This window comes from Eptesicus fuscus, chromosome 5 (genome assembly GCF_027574615.1).
Source record: "Eptesicus fuscus isolate TK198812 chromosome 5, DD_ASM_mEF_20220401, whole genome shotgun sequence".
In the NCBI taxonomy this organism is placed as follows: Eukaryota; Metazoa; Chordata; class Mammalia; order Chiroptera; family Vespertilionidae; genus Eptesicus; species Eptesicus fuscus.
In genome coordinates, this window is record NC_072477.1 from 107,753,348 (window position 1) to 107,780,291 (window position 26,944).

Below are 26,944 nucleotides of genomic sequence, written 5' to 3' on the forward strand. Positions count from 1 at the left end.
AGAACAAGGCTGGACTGTCTCGAACATTCCAGAATTCTATGGGTTGACCGCTAGTCTTGCCAAAGGACTTCCTATTTGGCAGTGTCCCTGAAAGATATCTAGGACAAATGAGAGCCCTCAGGCGGTAGGCTTTGCAGAAAAATTTGGGAACAGATGGGTCCATGGCCTTTACTCAAGTCCTCTCTGGGAACGTGCTGGACACCCACCAAACAAACATTTCATGGGGAGACCCACGCCGTGCAGAGGCATGGTGCTAGGATCCGCAGGAGTGTGTTGGGGGAAGGAGCTAAGGAACTGTGAACTTCAGCTCCTGGTGCTCCCCACACTGGAATCCCATCAAGCACATGGTGAAATAAGCCACATGCACTCTCAACCCCCAGGCAAACCGTGGGCTCTCCTTGCCCCGTCTGGTAGCAGCTGAGGGCAGGACAGAGGGAATGCTGTTGGCTTTGGGCTCCCTGGGTGGTCAGGATGCAGAACAGGGGCCCCACCCAGCCCCTGGAAAACAGCATGCAGGCCTCGGCCTCTGCTGCCCTGACCTCCCTACCTGCCTCCCCAGAGTCGCCAGTCTCATGGTTGCTGTTGAGCAGTAATTCCTCATTTCCTGCGGAGTGGCTCTCAGGGCTCTGGGACCCCTCCAGGGGCAGAGGTGAGACTGCCTTGGAGGTGCTGGGCCTGGGCTGCTCGGGGGAGCTCAGGGACAACCTGGCCTCCTTCTCCTCCTCGGACTCCATCTTGATAACCTTCCTGCGGCACTCGGTCTGGCAGGACTTCCTCCTCTTCTGTGGCGTGGCTGTGTTGGAGACCTCCTGTGCAGTGGGAAGTCACAGTGCCAGGTCAGGAGCCTCCAGGGGCCCTAAGGTGGTGGGCAGAGACCTAGACCTGGGTGGCAGGGGCCTGTGCCTTCCTCTCTGCCTCTCTCCACTCAGAAAGTCCTCCCAGGTTGCCATGCACACTGGCCCTGCCTACTAACCACTGGCCTCTGCCTGCCCTGAGAGTGGCTCATATGCTTAGTATAGAAGGGAACTTCCTGACAGGGCAGCAGAGGGAAAGGAAGGGCACAGAGCAGGTGCTGACTGAGGTCTGGGTTCTCACTCAGCTCCACCTCTTACTGCTTGCTGGGATCTGGGCTCTCAGGACGGGAGGCAGTACTGCAGAAAACTTACCTCTCTACAGGAGGGGTCTTCGATGGAGTAGGCATACATTGGCACAGGGTGTGTCCCAGGCACCGACTGTACCACGGCCACGGGTTGAGCCTCAGCCAGCCCCAGGGCCTGCACCTGAGCTATCTGTGCCCCTGCTGGCTGCAAAGTCAGAAAAGGAGAATCAGAAATGACTGTGCAGCAGGTAAGGGCTGGAAACCTAGGCCTGGGGTCAGCCCAATTCCCAAGGCCTCACCCACCTCCGGTACAGGCTGCTCAGTCCGAAGCCTAGAGACCCTGGGACCAGGAGTCTTCCCCACACCCTCCATGACTTCACCTCATGACCCTGAGGTGCTGGCATCCAGGAATCACTGCCCATCAACTCCTCAAGGCTTGCTCGACATCTAGCCTACACAGCTCCAGGGACAAAACGCTCACCGCTGCAGGAGCCAGTTTCTCTACAGCAGCCAAGTTGTAATAGAAAGGACACCCTTCCATTGAGCTGAAACTGGCCTCCCGTGGCCTTCACTCTGCCCGAGGGGCTTTAACTCTGCCTGGGTCAGAATAGCATTGACGCATCTTGGACAAATCCCTTAAAACTCCCGGGGCCTCAAGCCCTCTCTGTAAATGGGATAATCGCGCTCTACCTCACAGGGAGTGCGGATGAAGGACATTACTAAGTAAAATGCTAGAAAGAGCACCTGGCACTTAGTACCTGGTGGCGATGACCGTGTTTTATTGCCGCTCTGTGCCAGGCTCAGTGCAGGTGCTTCAGGTACCCATCCCCCATCCCCAAATGAAGTAGAGGCGGCTCCTTAAAAAGTCTGACAGAATTTTCATGATTCAACAAATCTACTCCTAAGTATGTACCCAAAGGAACAGAAAACAGATGCTTAAACAAAAACTTGCATATGAATGTTCACAGCAACACTATTCACAAGAGCCAAAAATGTCTATCAATAAAACATGGCACACCCATATAGTGGAGTATTATTCAGCCATAAAAAAGAATAACATTCTGATACACACACATGAATGAACCTTGAACACGTTATGCTGAGTGAAAAGAAGCCAGCCACAAAAGGATACCTATTGTACATTTCCATTCATGTGAAATATCCAGAATAGCTAAATGTGTACATGTAGAAAGCAGCATGTGGTTGCCAAGGGGTGGGGGTAGGCACAATGGGGAGTGACTGCTTCATGGCTTCGGGGTTTCCTTTCCGGGCAATGGAAATGTTCTGGAACTAGATAGTTGGGATGGTTGTACAAGATTGTGAGTGTAGCCGAAACCGGTTTAGCTCAGTGGATAGAGCGTCGGTCTGTGGACTGAAAGGTCCCAGGTTCGATTCCGGTCAAGGGCATGTATCTTGGTTGCGGGCACATCCCCGATGGGGGGTGTGCAGGAGGCAGCTGGTCGATGTTTCTCTCTCATCGATGTTTCTAGCTCTCTATCCCTCTTCCTTCCTCTCTGTGGAAAATCAATAAAATATATTTAAAAAAAAAAAAAAAGATTGTGAGTGTAGCCCTGGCTGGTGTGCTCAGTGGTTAGAGCATCAGCCCGCATACCAAAGGGTTGTGGGTTCAATTCCCAGTCAGGGGCATGTACCTAGGTTGCAGGTCAATCCCCGACCCTGGTCGAGGAGGCAACCAACTGTTGTGTCTCTCTCATGTTGATTTTTTTTTTCTCTCCCTCCCTCACTCCTTCCACTCTCTCTAAAAATCAATAGAAAAATACCCTTGGGAGAGGATTAACAAAAAAGATTGTGAGTGTACTAAACGTAACTGAACTTTGTACTTTAAAATGGTTAAAATAGTTTTCTAGGGGGCCAATGGGGGAAAAATGGGGACACATGTAATACTTTCAATAATAAAGATTAAAAAAATAAAAGTTTTCTTATGTGAATTTTACCACAATAAAAATAAATTACAGTTTTAAAACAAGAGGTAAGTACCACCCTATGATCATCACACACCTACAGAGAAGGAAACTGAAGCACAACAGAGGGCAAGTTACTTCCTATGGTCACAGACCGAGTGAGGGCCTGGTCTAGGGTTTGAACAGTGTTGTGAAATGGAGGTTCCCTTCCAGTGCCCACGCAACTTGCTTTTTCTTCAGTCACTGTCTCCTTTGCGTCCCTCCCACCACCCTTCCCTATTGTGTGGAACTGAATGGCTTGTTAACCATGAGGGAGAATGTGGGAAGCGCTCCTTCGAGAGGAGAGGCCCACACTCCTGACCACTGGTGCTTCCGATTCTACGTGACGATCAGCAGTCAGGAGCATGCAGCAGAGGGGCCCTTCGTCAAGGAGCGCTGCATTGGAAAGCCAGGTGACCGACGGTGAGACTACCAGGCCCGGGACACTTTCCTAATTGGAACAAGCTTTGCCCCTCCTGTGAGGGGGAAGATGACCAGGCCTACTCCCAGAGGACACCAGCGATGACCTGGCCACACCCAGCTGGGGTAGACAGGAAGGCCCAGTACGACGGGGCCACGTGCTGGGTACCGGGCCGGGGCCAGGCAGGGCTCTTTTTGGCATCATCCGTGCTCTGATGTGGGCTGTGGACAGTCTGCTATAATGGATTGGCTGCCTTCTTTCTTCCCTCATTCCTCGGTTTCTCTTGCACAACATATTTACACAAAGGGGTCAGAGAATGCTGCCTGTGTGGGGGAAGGGCAGAGAATGGACAATCTCTGACTCCAGGAAAGGGCACAGTCTATAGTGAGTGCTCTACGCCAGTGTCTTTCAAACTATGTTTACTGTGACTCATTAGTAGATCGTGAAAGCAATCAAGTGGGTCATGACCTGCATGTTTTATATTACATAGAACAGGAAATACAGTAATCCCATGTAATAAGTGTCACTTGTTTTGCAAAACTTCTGTTTTAACTGTGTATGTCTACAGAGTGTAGGCTAGATGTAAAATATATTTTTTACAATGGGTGATGGTCAGAAAGTTTAAACCATCTATTATGTATTAAAAAAAAAAAAAAGGAGCCCTGGCCAGTGTGACTCGGTTGGTTGAGCATCATCCCATGCACTGAAAGGTGGCTCAATTCCCAGTCAGGGCACATGGGTTGCAGGTTCAATCCCTGGGCACATGCGTGGGTTGTGGGGTGCGTGCGGGCGGCAACTGATAGATGTATCTCTTTCCCATAGATGTTTTCCTCTCTCCCTCTCCCTCTCCCTTCCTCTTTCTCTAAAATATCAATGGGGACATTAAAAATAAGTATGGGTGAGAAAGTGGAATAATTGGAACCCCTGTGTACTGTTGGTAGAAATGTAGAATGAATGGTACAGCCACTATGGAAAATTTCAGGGCAGTTCCTCAACAAATTAAAAATAGAATTACCAGCCCTAACTGGTTTGGCTCAGTGGATAGAGCGTCAGCCTGTGGACTCAAGGGTCCCAGGTTCAATTCCGGTCAAGGGCATGTACCTTGGTTGCGGGCACATCCCTGGTCGGGGTGTGCAGGAGGCAGCTGGTCGATGTTTCTCTCTCATTGATGTTTCTAACTCTCTAGCCCTCTCCCTTCCTCTCTGTAAAAAAAAAAAAAATCAATAAAATATATTTTAAAAAAAATAGAATTACCATATAATCCAGCAATTCCACTTAGAGGTGAATTTTATGTTACGTGTATCTTGTCACCATTAGAAAACTTGTTTTAAGTTGAAAAGATCCTGTTCTACCTCTCTTGTCGGGCTCTTCAGGCTCAGGTCAGTAAAAGACCCTTCCCTATGGGCCGTGAACTCCCCAAAGGCAGGGTTTGTTCCTCTTTGCCTCCATTCTACCCTCCCTGACACCCACCCCCAAAGTTAATGAAGCAGTAAGAAAAAAAAATATCATGATGACTGATTTATAATTGTTTTATAGCTTTAAAATTTTTTATTTTTTTCATTGAAGTATTGTAACATCATTGCAAAAAGCATCAATGGGAAACAAAAGGGGGGGATGCCGAGCTACCCCACTCCCCCAGAAGTTCTAGGTAAGCCTGGAGGCATGTTTGTCATTTCTGCCTAGGCATACAGTTGTAATAAAAGTTAACCAACAGTTTCAGGAGGGATGAGTGTTGGCACCAGAGGCCCAGACAGGGATGTGGATCCGGGAGTTGCCTTCCTCCTGGTTGATGGACCTAACTCGACTGGAACAAACTAGACCTGCCTGCCTCATTCGAGCTGCCTCACTCTTTTTTTGCACTCACAGCATTACTCCCTTCCTTTTTCCCAGCTCCACCTGCCGCCTACCCCCTCCTCCAGCCTATTACTTAAAGACCACAAGAGGCTCTGCAAAAAAGAGCATTCTTCTCATGCTCCAAGTTCAAACTACTTAGTAGTGGGTAGTGAGAAGTCACCTCAAGATGAAGACATGGCAAAATGCCTAGACCTCACATGGACAGTATGGCTTTCTTGCTGTTCATCAACCAGCAACTGGCACCTGGAAGACAGCTGAGATCTGTGGACCCAGGGCACTTTCCACTATTATTCATATGCTTTCTTTGGGGACATTATCCTAGCCCCGTATGTAATACAAAACAACTTAAATATCCATCAACAGAAAACTGGCTAAATAAAGCATGCTATAGTCAATGGTCCACCATGCAAGTGTAAAAGGCACCAGGAAGGAATACGTGATTGGGTGCTATGTATACATGGTACTATGCTATCTATGTGCAAAAAGAGAATGGAAAAAGCAAATATCTATAATTGTATTTACTTATAATTACATAAAGAAATTCTGGAAGGAAATGTAATGTTAAAAAAAGATAGGTATGTGAGCATAAGAACTGACAGATGGGGGCAAAGATGGGAGTGAGACATTTCTCTCTGTTTTTATTTCTGACCGTATGATTATATTTCCTATCCAACAATTAAAATGTCTTTTTTTGGGTCACCTTTGGAGCTATGTATATGGGGATGTGATACCCAAGGCAGGAGTTGCTTCTAGTCCCGCCCCAGCTCAGCAGGTGGCCTCCGGTTAAGCCACTCTTTCTGGATATTACCTTCATCTTCTGTAAAAGGGGGGGGGGGGGAGGTTTAGACTCTATGCTCTCTCCTAGCTGTAAAATACTCTTATCTAAAAGTCCTTCCTCCTCCAGGAAGCCTATCCTGATTGCCTTAGCCTTCGGCATTCTCCCTCTCCTATGGGCCATGCCATAGTAAAGCGAATCCATCCTGACCACCCACACCAGAAGACCTGCTTTTCATGGATGTCTGGTCAGTTCTGGACAGGCAGGCACATGCAAACCTGGATAAGCAGGATGGGGAGGAGACCAGATTCCTGGTTCTGGAAGGAACCGAGGAAACTGATCCTGGTGGAGAGTGCCAGGCATGTAAGCACCCAAGAGGGCAAGTCAAAGGGTCCCCAGGGAAACACTCTAAGTCAGAGCAGTCCAGAGATGGAGTGGCAACCTCAAGAATGAGTGAGCTTCCTGTCCTTAAGGGTGTGTGCGTGAAAGCTGAACGGTGGCAGGTCAGGGGCACTGCAAAGTGAACGCAACATTAGAGGAGGAACGGGTAGCTTCCAACTCTTGAGAAACTATGGTTCTTGGATATATGCCAACCCCGAAATCACACCAATCGACCCCAGGCTGCTGGGTGGAGGCCTGACTCCTGGCCTCATTCTCTTTCTTTCCAAGAGTCATGTGGGGGAAGAAGAGGGAAAGGTCCACACATGGACCCCAGGGAAAGGCTCAAATATCTGGGGTGGGGTGCAGGGAAGGGAGAGGGCATCAGGGGTACCCATCAGTGATCACTTCCTTCGCCTTCTGTCCACTCCTAAGGCCTAACTGCTCCTGAACCCATCAAGAGCTCCTGTCCCATCAGAGCTACAGTGGCATTTAGGAGCCCAGAGAAAGCCACGGGTCCTCTCTCCCACGGAAAGCTCCAGTCCAGCCCTTGCTGTTCATTTGTCAGGCACTCTCCTTACTCTATTACCTGCAGGTACAGGGACAAAACTCAGTTTACTCTCTGCCTGACCTTCTGGACTGTACTGCCCCCCTGTCAGGCCGCAAACCCATCTCACCAGATCAACGTCAGCAGGCTCCCTGGGAGTGCTGGTAGCCCCTGGGCCGGCTCTCCTGGGTGGAGCTGCACCTGCAGAACACAGAGAAGGTCATAAGCAGGCTAGGGACACTCCTGGTCAGAGGGCTCCCGGCCTGGGACAGTAAAAGAGGGAGAGGGATGTGCCTATTGCTTTTCTTGGATGCCATTCTCCAGGGCCTCTCACACACTGGAGCCCTCCACGGAGGGGCCCTGACTGCAGCGGGCATGAACCCCGCCAGAGGGAGGAAGGGGTGGCATTAGCATTAGTGAGCACTTGCCTTTCGCCCCGAACAAGTACACCTCTCTCCACCTCTAGGCCAACACCAGAGCCAAACGTGAACGATGCCAAGGGTGTTACTGCTCGCTGACTCCTCTGCGGACAGAGCTCCATGACACGCTTCTGCCCGCAGCCTGGGCTTCACTAAATCTAATCCACATCGCTCAGGCTTTAGATTAAAACATGTAACCCCTCTCTTTGTCTCTGCCGGTGACAACCCCCAAGGCAAGCTGTCTAACAGTGTGTGGGGCCATTGCCTGTATGCAGGGTGACACTCACTGCCTTATGGCGAAGGCACAAGCCCATGCCACTCTAGGACCTCACTTTGATGAGCCCATACCCGTCAGTTCCAAGCACAGGAAGGAGCGAGCACCTGCCCAGGGCCTTCAGATTCTTAGCTCCCCTCCCCTTTTTCATACCAGCTGTCCAGAGCTGATTCCACTCCAGAGATTTTCTCAAAAAACCATTAAAGCCTCCTCACCCTGAGGCCCTCTCGCACATCCCCACCCCTTTCAAGTTTCTTGAGAGTCCCCTGCCGTATCCAGCTCTTTGGAGCTGCTATGAGGCCTGGGTCTGTCTCTTTCTCCCGCTGTGTGATATGCCCCATTTTGTCCCCCAGTTGGAATGGACAACTTGAGGTGAGGAACTGGTCTGCTCTTTTCCACCTCCCAAGTGCCCAATACCAGGCAGGGCCCACAAAGTGGCAGTTGGTCCAGATGGCAGGCCATTCTGGTGGCAAATAACCTCCACTGAGCCATAGTGTTCTTTGGGGTAAGCACCCAGCCACCCCCGGGGTTTTTCCCAGCCACCCCCGGGGTTTTTCCCAGTCCCCATCTGCGTGACCTCCTATTCTAGTTGACGTCTCTGTGCGGAACACTTAAGAGAATCTCCTGGAGTGGTCGGTCCCTCTGGGGCTAAAATGATATTGGGTCTAGTTCTCAGCACTGTAGTTTCTTAACTTCCCCAAGGGTCACAAGATCACGGCTAATTCACAGGGTCTTGTACATTAGTAAAACATGACCCCTCTGAGTGGCTGCAGCCCCAAGTCAGGGGCTCCATTCTACCTTATCCTGCGTCCTGGAACCTTCGATGTGATCAAATCCACGAGACAGTAAGAAAGCCCGTTCCCCTTTCTGTCACAGGAGATGATCTTTCCTGCCCCGCCCTCCTCAGGGAGCAGCAAGGCACAGGCCCTAACCGGTAAAAAGCCAGCCACCTCGGTGCTTACCCGTCCCCTGGGTGATGCACGAGGCGAGGTCCTGCAGGCGCTCCTTGAGTTCTTCGAAGCTGTCCGTGCGCACCGCGGCCTGCGGGCCCCGGGGCTCCTCTTGGCGCAGGCGGCGCAGCGCCTCCCGCAGGAAGCCGTGCATGTCCAGCACCTCCTGGTCCGAGGCGTAGCGCTTCATCCTCTGCACCAGCACGCTGCCCGTGCGGATGCGCTGCAGCACGGCGTCCAGCTGGCCCAGCTGGCCCGCGATCTTCTCGTACTCGCTCTGATACCGCGCGTTCACTGCCTCCAGCAGCTCCTTTTCCTGCGCCAGCACGTGGGCTACGAGCTCGCGCACGCGAGAGCGGATCAGCTCCTCCATGTTGGTGCGCACGCGCCCCAGCTGGCTGACGGCTGACCGCATCTGCGTCTGCGCCCCGCCGAAGGCGCTGTCCTGCTCCTGCAATGCCTGCGTCATGGTGTCCAGCTCCTCCTGCCGCTGCTGGATCTCTGAGGCGATGTCGCACTTGAGGTCACTGTGACCGCTGTCCAGGAGCGCACAAGAGCAGCACAGCGGCTTGGAGCAGCCTCGGCAGTAGATGCTGCGGACATAAAAGGCAGGCCTGACTTAGGGCTCTCCTACTTTCCTCCCCCTTTCTTTATTCATCCCTCTTAAAAAATTTACAAAATTTGGAATCATGGTGTTTCCAGGTTTGTGCTTTCCCCAATTCAGTGTCTGTGGTTATGGTGGTGGTATACAAACTACCAATCAAACATTAGACTATGAAAGTTACTAAAGTGACAGTGGCTGGTAGTCTCCATCCATGAAACAATGCAAAGACATTTTTAAAACATCAATCCTCTCTTCCCACCACTTCTGAATTTCCTTTTCTCACGTCCGAGGTAACCAGGTGACCATCCTGGGTACATCCTTTCACACCTCTCTCCATTCACACCACTTCACACAAATAGCCAGACTCTGCTGCTTGCAGGATTCTAAGGACTTGGTACATTTCAGCCCACTTCATCCTTGCTAGATCTAGCCAGTTAGGGGAGAATGATTGTTATCCTCATTTCACAGATAAAGAAAATCAGACATTCAGAGGTTTAAAGGTTGACTCAAATAAATACAGCAATTTTGGGGGGTTGATACTTTGTAACTTCCTCCTCTAATTTAACTTTCATTCAGGATATTGTTCTGGGTTTTTTAAGTATAAAGCTAATGTATTTTCTTTAAGAGCTCATTATATTCCAGAAGGACCACAACTGATTCAATCATTCTCCTGTTAACAGACATAACAATGACTTCCTGTTTATGCATTTTTTTCTTTTTCTTTTTGGCCAATATGGACAATACTTTATGTAACCTAATGCATGGATGTTTTTGCTCCTATGAAATAGATGACCAAAAAATGTATTGCTAAATCAAAGAATGTGTATATTTTTATTTTCTTAATAGATTTCAGCTAGCAGAAATCTGTCTGGATAAGGTATGGTCAGTTTGCATATTACTTCTCATCATGGAGCTCCTTGTGGGCTGGAGTCTACCTCACCTCTTGCTCCCCCGAAATGTTAAGAATGCAATAGGTGCTCATTAAGTGTCCCTTGAATGAGGGTAAAGGAATCCTAGGCCAAGGAGGACATTCCTGGTTCTGGACAGCCCCTTAATGGGTCATTCCAATGCAGGGTCTACAACTCAGCCTTATCAGAAGGCTGGGGGCTTTTGGACCTAGGAAGTTTGATTCAGGCCCACCAACTCACTTAATACCAATTGTCTACTTCCATCAGAGGGGCAGTGGTGACCACTTTCCCTAGGGAGGCCCCACTCAGGGCAGTGGGGGCCTAGAAATAGAACCCAAAAGAGACTGTGGTTGACCCAGAAAGTCTTGTTCTCCTTCCAGCCAGGCTACCTGAGGTGTGCCCCTCCCAGCTTTGAACACTCTTTCTAAGGAAGGGAGGCCAACTTCAGACTCAGCCCCTTTTTTTAATGGATCCAAAGAGGGAAAATGACAACTGGCTCTAGTTCTCCTTCCTTTATTTCTATATCTTGTAAAGTTGCCCAATTTATTAGTATTCTGTTCTTTAATTTAAAAAATAGGTAATACATTCACAAAGTTCAAACATGAAAGCAATCTAAAGGGCATACAATGAAATATCTTCCTGCATGTTTATCTTGCCCCATCCATAATTACTTTTATTAATTTATGTGTCCTTCAAAGGTTTCTTCATCCTATCTAATAAAAGAGTAATATGCAAACTGACCATACCTCTGCTAGACCCACAAGCCATGCCCACCAGCCAATCAGGAGCGAGTATGCTGGTTTGCCCTGAAGGGTGTCCTGGATCAGGGTGGGGGTTCCCTTGGGGCGTGGGGTGGCCTGGGCGAGGGGCCTGTGGTGGTTTGCAGGCTGGCCACACACCCCGGCGACCCAAGCAGAGGCCCTGGTATCTGGGGTTTATTTATCTTCTATAATTGAAACTTTGTAGCAGAGGCAAGGCAGGCCAGGGCTGCGGGAGCTTGGCTTCCTCCATCGCCAGGGGCAACTCAAGCCTCCTGCTCTCTCCAGCTCCGTGGCTGTCGCCATTTTTGTTGGGATTTATTTATCTTCTATAATTGAAACTTTGTAGCCTTGAGTATAAGCCTGGGCCGGCCAGGATGGCAGGGAAGCTTGGCTTCCTTCATTGCCGGGGAAACCCAAGTCTCCTGCTTGCTGCAGCTCCGTGGCTGCAGCCATCTTGGTTGGGTTAATTTGCATACTCGCTCCTGATTGGCTGGTGGGCATGGCTTGTGGGTCTAGCAGAGGTATGGTCAGTTTGCATATTACTCTTTTATTAGATAGGATGAAGAAACCTTTGAAGGACACATAAATTAATAAAAGTAATTATGGATGGGGCAAGATAAACATGCAGGAAGATATTTCATTGTATGCCCTTTAGATTGCTTTCATGTTTGAACTTTGTGAATGTATTACCTATTTTTTAAATTAAAGAACAGAATACTAATAAATTGGGCAACTTTACAAGATATAGAAATAAAGGAAGGAGAACTAGAGCCAGTTGTCATTTTCCCTCTTTGGATCCATTAAAAAAAGGGGCTGAGTCTGAAGTTGGCCTCCCTTCCTTAGAAAGAGTGTTCAAAGCTGGGAGGGGCACACCTCAGGTAGCCTGGCTGGAAGGAGAACAAGACTTTCTGGGTTAACCACAGTCTCTTTTGGGTTCTATTTCTAGGTCCCCACTGCCCTGAGTGGGGCCTCCCTAGGGAAAGTGGTCACCACTGCCCCTCTGATGGAAGTAGACAATTGGTATTAAGTGAGTTGGTGGGCCTGAATCAAACTTCCTAGGTCCAAAAGCCCCCAGCCTTCTGATAAGGCTGAGTTGTAGACCCTGCATTGGAATGACCCATTAAGGGGCTGTCCAGAACCAGGAATGTCCTCCTTGGCCTAGGATTCCTTTACCCTCATTCAAGGGACACTTAATGAGCACCTATTGCATTCTTAACATTTCGGGGGAGCAAGAGGTGAGGTAGACTCCAGCCCACAAGGAGCTCCATGATGAGAACCCAGACTTATCCAGACAAAGAGTAGCTCTGGAAAGCAAAATGAAAGTTATTTGTTCCTGGAATACTAAAAAGAATGAACTAAAACACCACATAATTAATAAGTTGCTCAGCAAAGTGGCTAGATTATCTCAGAATTAAGAAAATAACTTAATTCTATCCCAGCAAAGCAAATGAAAATATGGGAAAAAATTTCTATGTTCTCAGTCACAACAGCAATTTTTAAACTGTTAAAAAAAAAAAAAAAGACAAGCAAAAAAAACCCTAGACATAATCCTAATAAGAAATATGGAAAAAAAATTAAATTACAAAAAATAAAAATAATTTAAAAAAAGAAATATAAAGGACTATATGGAGTAAAGGACAAAAACACCCACTGAGAGTGAAAGTCTAAAAAAACAGAAAAGTGTATCAAGGTCCCAATTGGAGAGACTAAATATTTTAATATTAATTCTCCTCAAGTTAATATAAAGGTTTAAAGCAATTAGTCAAATTACAAATGAGATTTTGTTTTTTATTTTTATTATTTTACAATCCTTATTGTTGAGAGTATTACAGATCTGGCCCTTTCTTCCCCCCAATGTCCCCCTCCACCTAGTTCCCGCCCCATCCTAGGCTTTCACCACCTTACTGTATGTGTCCATAGGTTAACATCTTTGATTAATCTCTTACTGTCCCCCCCCCCATCCCTTTCCCTCTGAGATTCGTGAGTCTATTCCATGCTTCCATGCCTCTGATTCTATTTTATTCAACAGTTTATTTTGTTCATTAGATTTCTTATTCATTTATTTTGATTTTTAGATTTAATTATTGATAGATATGTATTTGTTGCCATTTTATTGTTCATATTTTTTATTTTATTTTTTTCCCAATTTTTTTTATTAAGGTATTATATGTGTACATATTTTACCATTACCTCCCCCCACCCCCCTCCCATATATGCCCTCACCCCCCAGAGTTTTGCATCCATTGGTTATGCTTATATGCATGCATACAAGTCCTTTGATTGATCTCTTATCTCCCCCACCTCTCCCTAACTTTCCCCCTGTAATTTGACAGTCTGTTTGATGCTTTACTGTCTCTGTATCTATCTTTTTGTTCAAGTTTATAATGTTCTTTATTACCCATAAATGAGTGAGATCATGTGGTATTTTTCTTTCATTGACTGACTTATTTCACTTAACATAATGTTCTCCAATTCCATCCAGGTTGCTGCAAATGATGAGAATTCCTTCTTTTTTATGGCAGCATAGTATTCCATTGTGTAGATGTACCACAGTTTTCTGATCCAGTCATCTGCTGACGGGCACCTAGGCTGTTTCCAAATCTTAGCTATGGTGAATTGTGCTGCTATGAACATAGGGGTGCATATATCCTTACTGATTGGTGTTTCTAGTTTCTTCGGATATATTCCCAGGAGTGGGATTACTGGGTCAAATGGGAGTTCCATTTTCAGTTTTTTGAGGAAGCTCCATACTGTTCTCCACAGTGGCTGCACCAGTCTGCATTCCCACCAGCAGTGCATGAGGGTTCCTTTTTCTCCGCATCCTCGCTGTTCATATTTTTTAAATCTCTTCTTCTCTCCATCTTCTTCTTTTTACTCTTCTTAAAAAATACTCTTCAACATTTCATGTTATACTGGTTTGGTAGCGATGAACTTCTTTAGCTCTGTCTTGTTTGTGAAGCTCTATCTAACCCTCAATTCTAAATGAGAGCTTTGCTGGGTAGAGTAATCTTGGTTATAGTTCCTTGCTATTCATCACTTTGAATATTTCTTGCCACTCCTTTCTGGCCTGCAAAATTTCTGTTGAGAACTCAGCTGACAGTTATATGGGTGCTCCCTTGTAGGTAACTAACTGTTTTTCTCTTGCTGCTTTTAATATTCTCTCTTTGTCTTTTGCCCTTGGCATTTTAATTATGATGTGTCTTGGTGTGGTCCTCTTTGGATTCCTTTTGTTTGGTGTTCTCTGCGCTTCCTAGACTTGTAAGTCTATTTCTTTCACCAGGTGGGGGGAGTTTTCTGTCATTATTTCTTCAAATAGGTTTTCAGTATCTTGCTCTCTCTTTTCTTCTGGCACCCCCATAATTCGGATGTTGGTACGCTTGAAGTTGTCCCAGAGGCTCCTTACACTATCTTCATATTTTTGGATTCTTTTTTTCTTTTTGTTTTTCCGGTTGGGTGTTTTTTGCTTCTTCATATTTCAAATCTTTGACTTGATTCTTGCGATCCTCTAGTCTGCTGTTGGGTCTCTGTATATTATTCTTTATTTCAGTCAGTGTATGCTTAATTTCTAGTTAGTCCTTTTTCATATTCTTGAGGGTCTCACTAAATTTATTGGCGGTTTCTAGAAGATTCTTGAGTAGCCTTATAACCGTGGTTTTGAACTCTATATCCAGTAGTTTGCTTTCCTCCATTTCTTTCATTTGTGACTTGTTTTTTTGTCTCCACATTTTGGCTGCTTCCCTGTGTTGATAGTGTGGCTTTGTGTCCTAGGTGTCCAATAGGGCCCAGAGGCTCAGCCTCCCCAGTTACCTGAGGTGGACACTCTTTGTGCACCCCTTTGTGGGCTGTGTGCACAGTCTTGTTGTAATTAAGCCTTGATTGTTGTTGGTATCACTGGGAGGAATTGACCTCCAGGCCATTTGGCTGTGAGGATCAGTTGTGTCTATGATGGGAGAACTTCTGTGCTGGAGACATCCTTATGGGGCAAGACTTGCTTCAGTGGGGCTTTGGCGCTCATTGAGTCTGCCCCCTGAGTGTGTCTCTTATGGATGTGAAGAGTTTTACTCTGGTATGGTCCCACTCTGACCACTGGGTACACTGGCTCTTGGATCTCCAAGGAGCTGCTAATTTAACCTCTGCCTGAGGCCACCCAGCAGGAGCTACAAAGAGATCTGCAGATTCCTTCTCTTTGTTTGGGGTTTGGAGGTGCCCAGATGAAGCCTAGCTGTGAAGCAATGCAAGCTGCTGTCGAGCCTTGGATCTTCTTTTAAGGGAGTCTTTTGGAGGCTCTGGGGCTCTTTGACCCAGCTGCAGTATGTTAGGTTTCAGATTGCAAAGGGCCAGGCCATTCATATGCAAAAGCCTCTGTGCAAAGCTTAGGGCGGGGTTGTAAATTGGGTGGGGCAGGGTCTCAGGGAATCACCAGGGTGGAGCAAACAGCAATGGCTGATCGTCAGCCCTGCCTGGAAGAGGTCCCATGTCTCTTGTCCCGTGGCACCATGCAGGAACAATGATTGCTGCAAGCACCTCTGAGAGAAAGCTGCCCTCGAGTTCCATCTGATGCCAGACAGTCCAGTTTCTCCCGGTATGAGTCTGGGTCCCCAGAGTCTCGCCTGAAACTGGAGTTCAGAGCAGTCAGGAGCTTGTATCTCCCTCCTGATTGTAAAAGACAACAGAGTACTCAGTTGCCAGCCCTTTCTGCGCACGCGCCTCCATACCTCTGCACTTCACTTCTGCACCTCCGCAGCTCCTCCGAGTCTCAGTGTGCTTTTCTCTTTCCTTCTAGTTGTATAATTTCCACTCAGCCAGCCTTCCCATGGTTCTTGATGATACCTGTTTTGTCTTTTAGTTGTAGTTTTGAAGTGGTTGTGCGAGGCAGCAAGTTCAGGTGTTTACCAATGCCGCCATCTTGGTTTCTCCCATTTCTTTCATTTTTGACATGTTTCTTTGTCTCTGCCTTTTGGCTGTTTCCCTGTGTTTGTTTCTATGTATTAGGTAGAGCTGCTATGTCTCCTGGAATTGGTAGAGTGTAGTATGTGTCCTGTAGTGTCCAGTGGCTCAGCCTCCCCAATCACCTGAGCTGGGCACTCTACGTGTGCCCCTGTGTGGGCTGTGTGCACAGTCTTGTAGTTGAGCCTTGAGGGCTGTTGGCATCACTGGGAGGAGTTGACCTCCAGGCCAATTCACTGTGAGGACCAGCTGTGGCTACAGTGGGAAAGCTGCTATGCAGGAACCACCCCTATGGAGCAGGACTTGCTTCAGTGGGGCTTTGTGCTCATTGAGTCTGTGTCTTTAGTGTGTCACTTATGGATTTGTAGAGTTGTAATCTGCCATGGTCTGAAGCTGTCCACTGGGTGCACTGGCTCTAGGGCCTTCAGGGAGGAGCAAAGTCAGCCTCTGCCTGGGGCCACCAGGCAGGAGCTATAGAAGGATCTGCAGACGGTTGTTATTTGCTGTTTGTATTGTGCTTGCAGGCCCAGCTGTGAAGCAAGGCAGGCTGATGCTAGTGTCAGGTCTTGGGCCTTTTATTGACAGGTTTGGGGCATGCTGTCACCAGCTGCAGCTTGTTTGAGAGATTTTAGCAAAAGTCCACAAATGAGATTTTGAAACTTAACCAACTGATTCTAAATTTCACATGATGGAATAAATGGATCAAACAGGTAAGAAATTTCTGAAAAATCAGTGTAAGGAAGAGGAATTTTCTCTGCTAGATAACACATTATAGAACTTTTATTATTAAAAGTGTAGAACTAGTCTAAAATTCAAGAGAAAGATCAGCAGAACAGACCAGATAGTCCTGAAATAGGCCCTGACATCTATAAGAATGGTATTTTATACAATGAAGAAAGCATGCCAAACTAATGGCTATTAAAGGGATTTTCAACAATTGGAATCAGGGGAAGATGGCTGGTATTGGGGGCGGGGGGGGGGGGGGGGGGGAGATCAAGTTAGAGCTTTGCTTTATTCACACTCCAAGATACATTTCTGATGACTCACAGAGTTAATTTAAATGTGAAGATGCTTCCATAGATATACTATAGTTGACTAACTATTCTCATAATAGTAAAGATCTTAATGTTACAGAAGACCAGAGAAAAACAAAGCAATGCTTAGAGAAAGGGGAGTTACATTTTATTATAATTATACACAGGCCCAGAGAAAAATGTGTCTTTCAAATTCTGAGCCCCCATATGGAGGAGACTTTTTCTATTTATATCTTTTCTAGCTCTTTGTCTCCCAAATTTGGAATGAGTCTTCCGGGCCTTCTGGGAAAGAAGGCCTGCTTGCTGGGAAGGGGCCATGAGACCATATCTCAAGGCCTGGCCTGGTGCCAGCACTGACAGCTTTGTCTGGGGCATAGTCTATGGCCTCTCTGGAATGGGAGTAGTCTTATTTTCCTTATTATTTAAGCAAGCAAGCATTTACAGAAGCCAAAATAGCAGGGTTAAAATTTCAAACAGCAGTTTTTATATAAGATGAATGCTTCATTATAACCACAAAAGAAATGGAAGAAATCATATAATCAACAGATGCAACATTCTAAGAACTCAAAACTGTATATTTTTTGGAAAGATATTCACAGTATCCTATAATAAGAAAAGCAAGTTACGGGACATAAGTTATTTATTTTGTTTTAGATGATTACAGAGATAGCAGTAAGGAAAGGAAAAGGTGTATATTGATAAGAGTTACCTCTTTATCTTTTCACCTATTTAGATTTTCCAAAAGTTCCCCAAATTAATTTTAGGTGAAGGAATTTGGATTTTAAATAGGAATCAATGGGGAACCCTTGAAGAATATCCACTCTAGGAATTACCACAAAGCTTTCTCCTCTTCCCTGAGATGTACTGTTTCACTTACCCCTTTATGGGTGTACAGTGAATTGACTACATTGTTAATATTTTACATGAAACCCCAACATGTTTCCTGGGTTTTCAGTCTTCCCATCCTAACGCTGCCTCTGTCTAAACTGTCATGCCAGAAGCCACCTGAAAGCAGAAAGGGTATGAGTTCTGGCGGAGGATAGACTCCTGAATCTGAGCTCTTTCAATTCCTAGCTAAGAGGCCTTGAATAAATTACTGTCTCTGGGTCTTAATTTGCCCACCCACAAAATGGGGATAAGGATGCCTCTCTCATAGACTGTTGCAAGGACAAAGATAGGCTGGTGTATGTGAGGTGACCAGCATGGTGCCAGGTACACATGGGACATTCTGGAGCCATTAAAAAAGAGGGGGCATTAACTACACATATACACATGGGTAACCCCACTGTTGGTGGGTGAATCTTTCCACCTCAGACAGTAAGGAAACGTCACCACTAAGTGGGGTCCCTGGGCTGTCCCCTTCCCAGTGTGGACAAAAACCACCCCAGTCCAGCCACACCTCCTGCTGGGACCAGAGCAGGAGGCTACTTCTGTTGTTCTAGGAAATAGGGTATCTCAGAAACGCAGGAAGCAAAAGCCCTATAAAAATAGGATTAGTGGAGGACAGCCAGCCCCAGAGCAGGACTTCAGGGCAAGGCCTGGCTTGCCTGAACAGCAACTGAAAAACTCCCCACTTCACCACCTCTGTGCCCCGCCTCACAAGAGTGGACGGGGAGCTTTCACTTTGGAGAAGTAGCAAAAGGAGCAGCCTCTTTTGGAAACTCAAATAATTAGCTAGAGGGCAGTTAAAGGGACTGAGTCATCAGTCTTTTACACAGTGGTATGAAATGCATTTAATCAGACTGGTTTCCTGCTATGCCCTGGAGGAAACAAGACTTCGGAAGCCAGGAGAGGAGATAGGTAATTATAGAGCCTGGGATACCTGTAGAGAGTGAAAGCATTATTCCTATGGCCCTCCCTCTTCCAACTATTCATTGGTTGAGAAGAAGATGACTGAGATGGGAGAACCTGGAGGCTCTGAGAGGAAGATACTAAAGATACTAATTAAGATACTAGTTAAGAGAAGCAGCAAGGAAAGGTGAATGGGAGAAACCTTCTCTGTTTCACACTGTTGTCTTATGCTGGCTCCACATCTATGAATGAGGACAAGAAAATTTGTGCTTTTTCTTCCCCACTCTTCTGTGTGGGTCCCTGCTCCCAAGACATAGGGCTAGTATATCCATGGTACACAATGTTCTGTGGGCCACATAACTCGTTCAGTAAGTAGCAGATACACTGCTGTGTGGTGCCCCTGCCCCTCCTCCCTCTTTATGGCAGTGAGTGGCACTATCTACAACTCAAAGGTCACTCAAGCCAGAGACCAGGGGAATTCCAGATTCCTCCCTGTCCTCTATTGCTTCAGCAAGAACTCATCATTGCCTTGTTGATTCTACCTTCATTTACTTAAAAAAAAATGTACTGAGTACCAACTACAAGTATGTGCAGGCATGCGGATAGGATATAAAGGTCACTAAGGCAGAATCCTGGTTCCTAAATGAGTTCCATTGCTACTGCCTTTGTTCTTGCCCCACTAGGGCTTATCTCCTTTGGCACTGTTCCCTAACAGGTCTCCCGGCCTCTGGTCTCTCTAATCACCCCTTCCCAGTGCCACCAAGACGATATTTCTAAAATGTGATCATTGTCATATGCTGAGGAGGCTGCAGTGATGCACCTCAGAAGTACAGTTGGAAGAGTATCAAGTGCAAGACGTTTGTAAAGCATCCTATAAGTTACATGTTCATAAAGGAGATTCCCTTTTGGGAACAGTTAGGTCACTTGGGGAAATTTATTGAGTTTTATAATAATGCACTACAATTATATTAGTGAACATTAATGCAACATGAATTTACATGCCAGTAAACGTTACAAGACAGTAAGACAAAGTTTATCACATAGATAAGTACAGTGATTATCAAGCTATTTAAACCTAATCTCATTTCAGGAAATGAAATGGCAAGAAATAGCAATCGCTAAAACAACCAATTAATTAAAACCATGAATAAGAAAAATGGTACTTGATAGTTAAGGTAACAATAATTTCATACAATATGAGTTAAGTAACACGGTATAAACAGGCACTGCTTCTCTTTAGTCATACCAACCTCGAAATACCCCACCAACTCCAACAGCTTTGGCAGGATAAACCCAATTATAAAATATGCCAAAGCAGGAATTGGTTAGAAAATTAAATGACTAAAGTTAATAATTAAATGTTAACAGAATCTGGTGACATAGAAACAGGCAGTGAAATTTATGTGACACAAACCATTTTGATATTCTCAAGTACCTTTATAAAAATGTGTGTACAATGATTTTATGTAGCTTTGAATGTGTACTGTGGTTTTGCTCTTCATTACTCATTCAATAGTCATTAAGTAAGTTCCCCCAAATTATAGTAATATTGTTCAGATTAGTAATCTGAAAAAAAACTTAAAATAATAAATTAAAAATTGTAATACTAATGGTAATAGAGCAAAAAGAGGAAAATAAGGAGGGAGAGGAGATATAAGAAAACTTCACTGAAATAAACAGAATTATTAGATTGAAGGAGCATGCCAGGTTCCAAAATAATTTGATATAAAATGCTCAACACCAAGACAGCTTGATTAAATTAATGAACTTCAAGAATGAAAAAGATCTCTAGGCATTAAGACTGAAAAAGCAAATATATTGGGCCTCAGACCTCTCCTCATGAACAGTTGATGTTGGAAGACAATGCAGCCAAGTCTACAAAGTTCTAAAAGAAAAAGTGTGATGCAGGGATAGTATTAGACTCGGGCAAGATGTCATTCAAGTATAAGAGCAACCAACAGACATCCTCAACACCAAGAGAGAGGAATTCAGAACACAGCCGTCCTTCTGGGAAGAAAAACTGCTGATTGACAACATGCATCCAACCAAGAGCTGAATAAAAAAAAAAAAAAAAAATCCATGAAAGGTGATGTCACAGTAAAAGGACCAGTGCTGTCTATTGGAGCAATTGTGACATGGAACCAAGCCTAGATACATGGCAGGGGGCCATCCGGACCTTTCACAGCAGGGCTCAGTCACTGTCTGAAATGGAAGCATTTCGTTATAAGCACTTAATGTCTTAATAATTGTTTTACTTAATCTTAAAGAGATCTTTTAGGAAAATATTTTAGGATGAAGAAATATTTCTTTGAAGCTTAGCAGATCCAATTTTACTTCAGTTCCTTTTCCTTCCATTAATGTAAAGGGAAATTAAATTTTAATACTGCCTGAATAGCATGCTTCCTCTTAGTAATCTAATTCTAAGGGAATGTGACTTATAGAATCCCTTTTTGCAACTCCACCCAGTTATCCGTTGATGAGTGCCTGAATGCAGAGGCCACCAACAGCAGGAAAGGAGCACCGTGGGCAGACAGGTGATCCGGCATCCTGTGTGGCCCCGACCTGGGCAAGCCCTCCTGTCTGGGTTAGCTCCATGAATGCTCTCACCTCTTGCCTCATTTATACGAGGATAACAGTTCTCTCTTCCTCAAAAATCTTAGGTGATACAAACAATTTACATACCAGTAAATTACTGGCAGAAGAATGTGGGACTTAAGGTAACAGCACAGGAAAAATATCTCAAAAGATAGGACAGTGCTCTATTGTGTTAACAAGAGGATGAATCCAACCAGACAGTGCATTCTCTGACCATGTTGGCAAAGGGAAGCCTCCTGTTGGAAAGGGGCTGCCCAGGCACCAAGGAGTCAGGGAGCTTCACTTGAGGCCGGCAGCGACCTGTTCTGCACTTTAGTTTCTGCTCCCCTGCATTCCACACACCTGGAATCTTCCTCTTCTTTGCTTTCACTTGCAGTGGCTGCTGGACATTTTTCCACGACACATGAAGGACATACTCCTCTTTCTTTCTGTACCATGCAGAACTGGGCTTCACCTTTAGGGAGCCCCACGCCCCGTTCTCAGCCCGTGAGGGAAAAGGTTCTTATTCTCTGACAGTGGGTTTGAGGATTGGAGCTGCTGCAATCATTTGGCAGCCAAGAAGGATGGAGCTGAGGTGGAGGAAATCCATGTCACAAGAAAAACAACAAAGAAAATAGGTCCTGGTGACACAATTTCAATATCTAATAAGGTTAGGCCAGAGGCCAGCTCCACACCTATTCACTTAAGTCATTCACTCATTTTGTGCTTAAGCCACTAACTGAAAATGTGCCACTAATTTATACATTTGTCTTAGTTAAAACTAATACACACAAACCTTTAAGGTCAAGGTACAGCTCAAATGTCAACTCTTTCATCCTCCCAATTAAACATAACTTTCCCCTCCTTAAAACTGCCTCTGCACTTTATCTGAGCGTGTTTTCCAATGAGTAATGGTCCCTGCCATAGAGCACAGGGCTGTGTGGACCCACAACTTACTGTAGACAGAAACCCTCCGTAGATCTAGACTTCCAAGACAGGGATTCTTATTCTCCCAGCAAGTTATCACAATGCTGGGCATGAAATAAATGTTCAATAAAAGATTGTTCAATGGCTGGCTGGACAGAAGGATGGATGTGGTTCCAGGTAATTTAATCTTATGAGTTAGAAATCAATGACAAAAGCCTGTTACTTTCCAGTCTTATTGTTAAAAATTCTTATAAAATGTCTATAGCCTCCATCCCTGAGCAGCAAAGCCTACTCTTTACAGATGGAGAAAGCAGAGATCTTGGCTTGGGTTACTTTAAATTCTTGCTTCTTTCTCCAAAACATAAAAGGGCACATTGGGGGGCGGGAGGGAGAATCCCTTTTACTCACATATTATTCAACCAAATCTACCTTTGATCTCCCAACCCCCCCTCCACGAAAGGAAAGGCAGCTGTTCCTGGCTCTGAAACCAAGTCTCCTGGGTGAATTCACAGAGAAACTTGAAAGTGGGTCATCTGACTGTCCTAACTGCCGGCAGCAGCCTTTGTTCTGCCCATGTGATGCTCTTTTTAGGCCTGCCTTCAATCCCAGGGAGATCACCAATCACCAATAAGATGCAAATTTACTGATAACTTCGCGGAGGGTACCAGGAGGACACCAGACAGGGAAGGGATAAGAAGCCAGCCAGACACCTAGAATGCAGAGAGCAAGGGAGCTCCTTCGAGTTTGCATCCTTGGCTCCTGGCGCCCCCACCCCAACCCAGCCCTGACCCTACGCAGGCCCAGAAGGATCTGTCTTTTCCATTTCCTCTTTAGCCAGCAGACCTCCCGTTCCTTGCCACAAGCTTTGCCACTGCATGACATCCACCTCTGCCCGGAACCCTTCCCTGGCCTGCCCAGCATGCCTCTCCCCAACCTGCTGCCCTGATTCCAACTTCTGGTCTTGGGGACTTTTTTCTCAGTTTATGATCTCATCATACCTCCCAAACTTTATTAATCAGTCTTTTGTTTTCTCCACTCTATAATTAAAGCTCTTTCTGGCTACAACCTTGAAGGCCTGGATTATTTACCCCACCCAATCTGGTCAAGCTTCGAGATATGACGCCCAGACATGGGTCTCAGCTCCACCTGCATCCCAGACCCATATTACTCTTGGGTGGGAAGAGTACTCGGTGTCCCTATCACACATGATGGAAAGGGTGGAAGTCACCTTGACCTCTAGGTCAGACAGGCAGATCTCACTCCCACCTGCACCATGACCTCAGTCTCCTAATTCGGCTCACTCTTCCTTGCTTCAGATTCTTTGCTTCAGTTTCTTTTGGACACACAAATCCAACAACATGGTGGTAAATCTCCTCCAATTATTTATGGAATTAAGTGAAATATAAATAAGCATGCAGCTAAAGAAGCAAATACTGGTCGCCCTGTTTCCAAACTCACCCATTTCAATCACAGTAGCACAGTACAGAGAGGACCTGATCTTTCTACTCTCTGCATTCACACCCATCCGCGGATTTCCAACAGAGTCCCATAAGGTGACATGCACACTGTGCTTTATAAGTCATTCACTCCCGTCTGGCCTGCATGTTTTCTGTTGAGAAATTAGCTGATAATCGTATGGGAGCTCCCTTGTAGGTAACGAACTGTTTTTCTCTTGCTGCTTGTAAGATTCTCTCTTTGTCTTTTGCTCTTGGCATTTTAATTATGATGTGTCTTGGTGTGGTCCTCTTTGGATTCCTTTTGTTTGGGGTTCTGTGCGCTTCCTGGACTTGTAAGTCTATTTCTTTCATCAAGGTGGGGGAAGTTTTCGGTTCATTATTTCTTCAAATAGGTTTTCAGCATCTTGCTCTCTCTCTTCTTCTGGTACCCCCATAATTCTGATGTTGGTTCGCTTGAAGTTGTCCCAGAGGCTTCTTACACTATCTTCAACTTTCTGAATTCTCTTCTCTTCATGCTTCTCTGGAGGAGTGTCCTTGGCCTCTTTGTATTCCAAATCTTTGAGTTGATTCTTGCAATCCTCTAGTCTGCTTTTGGGTCTCTGTATATTTTTTATCTCAGTCAGTGTATGTTTAATTTCTAGTTGGTCCTTTTTCATATCCTCGAGGGTCTCATTGAATTTATCGGCCTTTTCCATGAAATTCTTGAAAAACCTTATAACTGTGGTTTTGAACTCTATGTCCAGTCGCTTGTTCTCCTCCATTTCTTTGGTTTGTGATCTGTTTCCTTGCCTTCTCATATTCTCTGCTTCCCTGAGTTGGTAGGGTAGCTTTGTGTACTAGGTGTCCTATTGGTTCAACGGGTCAGCCTCCCAGTTACCTGAGGTGGACACTCTTGGTGTACCCTTGTGTACTGTGTGTCCCCCAGCAGGAGCTACAGCAAGAACTAGTTTTCTCCTCCTTTGCTTGGGCGGTTTTGGAGCAGTCTGACTGGAGCTGCAGTTAATTTGGTTGAGCTGCCACAGAACAGGCCATTTATATGCAAAAGCCGCTGTGTGGAGCCTGGGTGGGTTTGTAGAATGTGCGGAGCGGGGCCTCAGGGCGGGGCGGGGTCTCAGGGCGTCACTAGGCTGGGGCGTGGCCAACGGCGATGGCTGGCGTCAGCTGTCTCTGCCTTTCCCGTTTCCAAGTCCCTGCGCCCTGCGCTCCAGCGCAGTAAACAATGATTGCTGGGCACACCACCGCAAAAAAGTCACTCTCACTTTCCGACCCGATGGCCGAGAGTCCAGCCTCTCCCCGTAGGTGTCTGGGTCCCCCGAGTGTCCCCAGAAACTGGATTTCACAGTGATCGGGAGCTTGTCTCCCTGCGGGTTGAAGAAAAACCGCGCGCCCAGTCGCCCGCTGCCAGCCCGATTCGTGCGCCTCCGTACCTCAGCTCCCTAGCGTCTGTGCTCCTTTCTCTTCCTAGTTGTAAATCTTCCACTCAGCCAGCTTTCCCGTGGTTCTGGGTGGTAGACGCTCTGTCCCTTAGTTGTACCCTTGAAATTGTTGTGTGAGGCAGCAGATTAGCTATGCCGCCATCTTGGTTCCTCTCTCTGTTTCTTTTTTTTTTTTTTTTTTAATTGAATTTATTGGGGTGACATTGGTTCACAAAACCATATAGGTTTCAAGTGTACAACTCAACAAAACATCATCTGCACATTGCTTTGTGCACACCTTTACCTGCAGTTTCTGAAAGGCAGCCGTCTCCATGCTACCTCAGCCTGCTCCTCCCACCTCCAAGCCCTTTCTCCTTCCTTATATGTCAGGCTATGTGGACACCCTCTTGGAGCTGCCTTCCCCAGCAGATTTAGGCTGGGCAAGTGGCCTTTTCTGAGATCACTTGCCTTTGTGCCTACCTTCCTTCTTCCTTCTGCCCTTAAACTGACTGAGCACACACCAGACAGAGATAGTGGCAAGGGAGAATGTAAACTCGAGGGCAGTATAATAAAGGGAATTATCAAAGCACAGAGTGACTGATGATGGTGAGCGGGTTTCCTCATAGCACCCTGCAGCCCAGAATGTTAAGAGCAGACCTTGTTCCTTCACCAGACTGTGATCTCATGGAGGGCCAGGGCTGTATCTGTTCATATTTATGCCCTACTAGAAGCCCAGTGCGTGAAATTCGTGCACTCGGGTGGAGGCAGGGGGAGGGGGCAGGGGGGAGAGTCTCCCTCAGCCTGGCCTGTGCCCTCTCACAGCCTGGAACCCTCCGAGGATGTCCGACTGGGGAGCGGGCCTAAGCCATCAGTCAGACGTCCTTAGTGCTGCTGCGGAGCCACTGCCGCTGCGCTCACCAGCCTTGAGCCCGGCTTCTGGCTGAGCGGCGCTCCCCCTGTGGAAGCACACTGACCACCAGAGGGCAGCTCCCGCGTTGAGCGTCGGCTCCCTGGTGGTCAGTGCACGTCATAGCGACCAGTCGTTCCGCCATTCAGCTGATTTGCATGTTAGCCTTTTATTACATAGGATTACATAGCAGAGGCCTGCCACACAGTAGGAAGGTGGGCTGAAAGAATGGATTCCACAGACATGGTGACCAAATGCAACGGCCCCACTTTAAGACCAACTCTGGTGCTGCTCTTTAACGTGTATCCTAATCAGCTCAATGTCCAAGGGTAGAATGATTTATTCCTGAAGAAAGTTGTGGGTTATTTCTAGGACCGAGGTTTTGTGCAGAAAAAGCAAGTTGAGTTTTTTTCAGTAACCACTGGTAAATTGTGAACAGTGTGAACTGTGTATGATTTTTAGCAATAGGCTCAAATTTTTTAGCCATCTGCCATGCTCACAGGTCCAGAATCCTGCCCTCTTGCTGGCTGAACCAGCCTTGTCTATTGTACTTGGGGATAAATCCACCCCTGACCCCCCCACCCTAGAGGTGGGGCTACTTGTATGCTACCACCATCTGGAGGAGAGGCCCCATCCTCACTGTAGGAGTGGGAGGTGGAAACTGTGGTTTATAGAACTGCTGCCAGCATCAGTTATTAAAACTATACAAACTAGATATCAACATTCACATGTGAGTAGACGACAAGGAACCACAGGACCTATAAAAAGAATCAGCAGCCAAAATGAGCAAATCTAATTCTCAGCTCACACTTAAAAAAGGGTAATACAGGAAAACATAAAACATCTAAAAATTGTTTCCCTTTTTTTTTAATCCTCCCCTGAGGATATTTTTCCATTGATTTTTAGAGAGCGTGAAAGGTAGGAAGGGAGGGAGAAAGAGA

The 26,944-nt window shown here is 46.3% G+C and overlaps 1 protein-coding gene across 3 annotated transcripts in view; it reads right to left on the reverse strand.

Annotated features, from left to right (window-relative positions):
• Positions 1–26,944, reverse strand: part of PML (PML nuclear body scaffold) — a 52,971-nt gene that overhangs the window by 14,753 nt on the left and 11,274 nt on the right. For 2 of the 3 annotated variants that reach the window (XM_008157073.3, XM_028133397.2), the window contains exons 3-6: positions 8,691–9,271; positions 7,166–7,236; positions 1,167–1,304; positions 548–809 (exon numbers count right to left, since the gene is read on the reverse strand). In XM_008157073.3, coding sequence (XP_008155295.2) covers positions 548–809; positions 1,167–1,304; positions 7,166–7,236; positions 8,691–9,271 — 1,052 coding nt within the window. Of the gene's footprint in view, positions 1–547; positions 810–1,166; positions 1,305–6,176; positions 6,624–7,165; positions 7,237–8,690; positions 9,272–26,944 lie in introns of those variants that run through there. The other variant, XM_028133406.2, reaches the window with a different exon arrangement.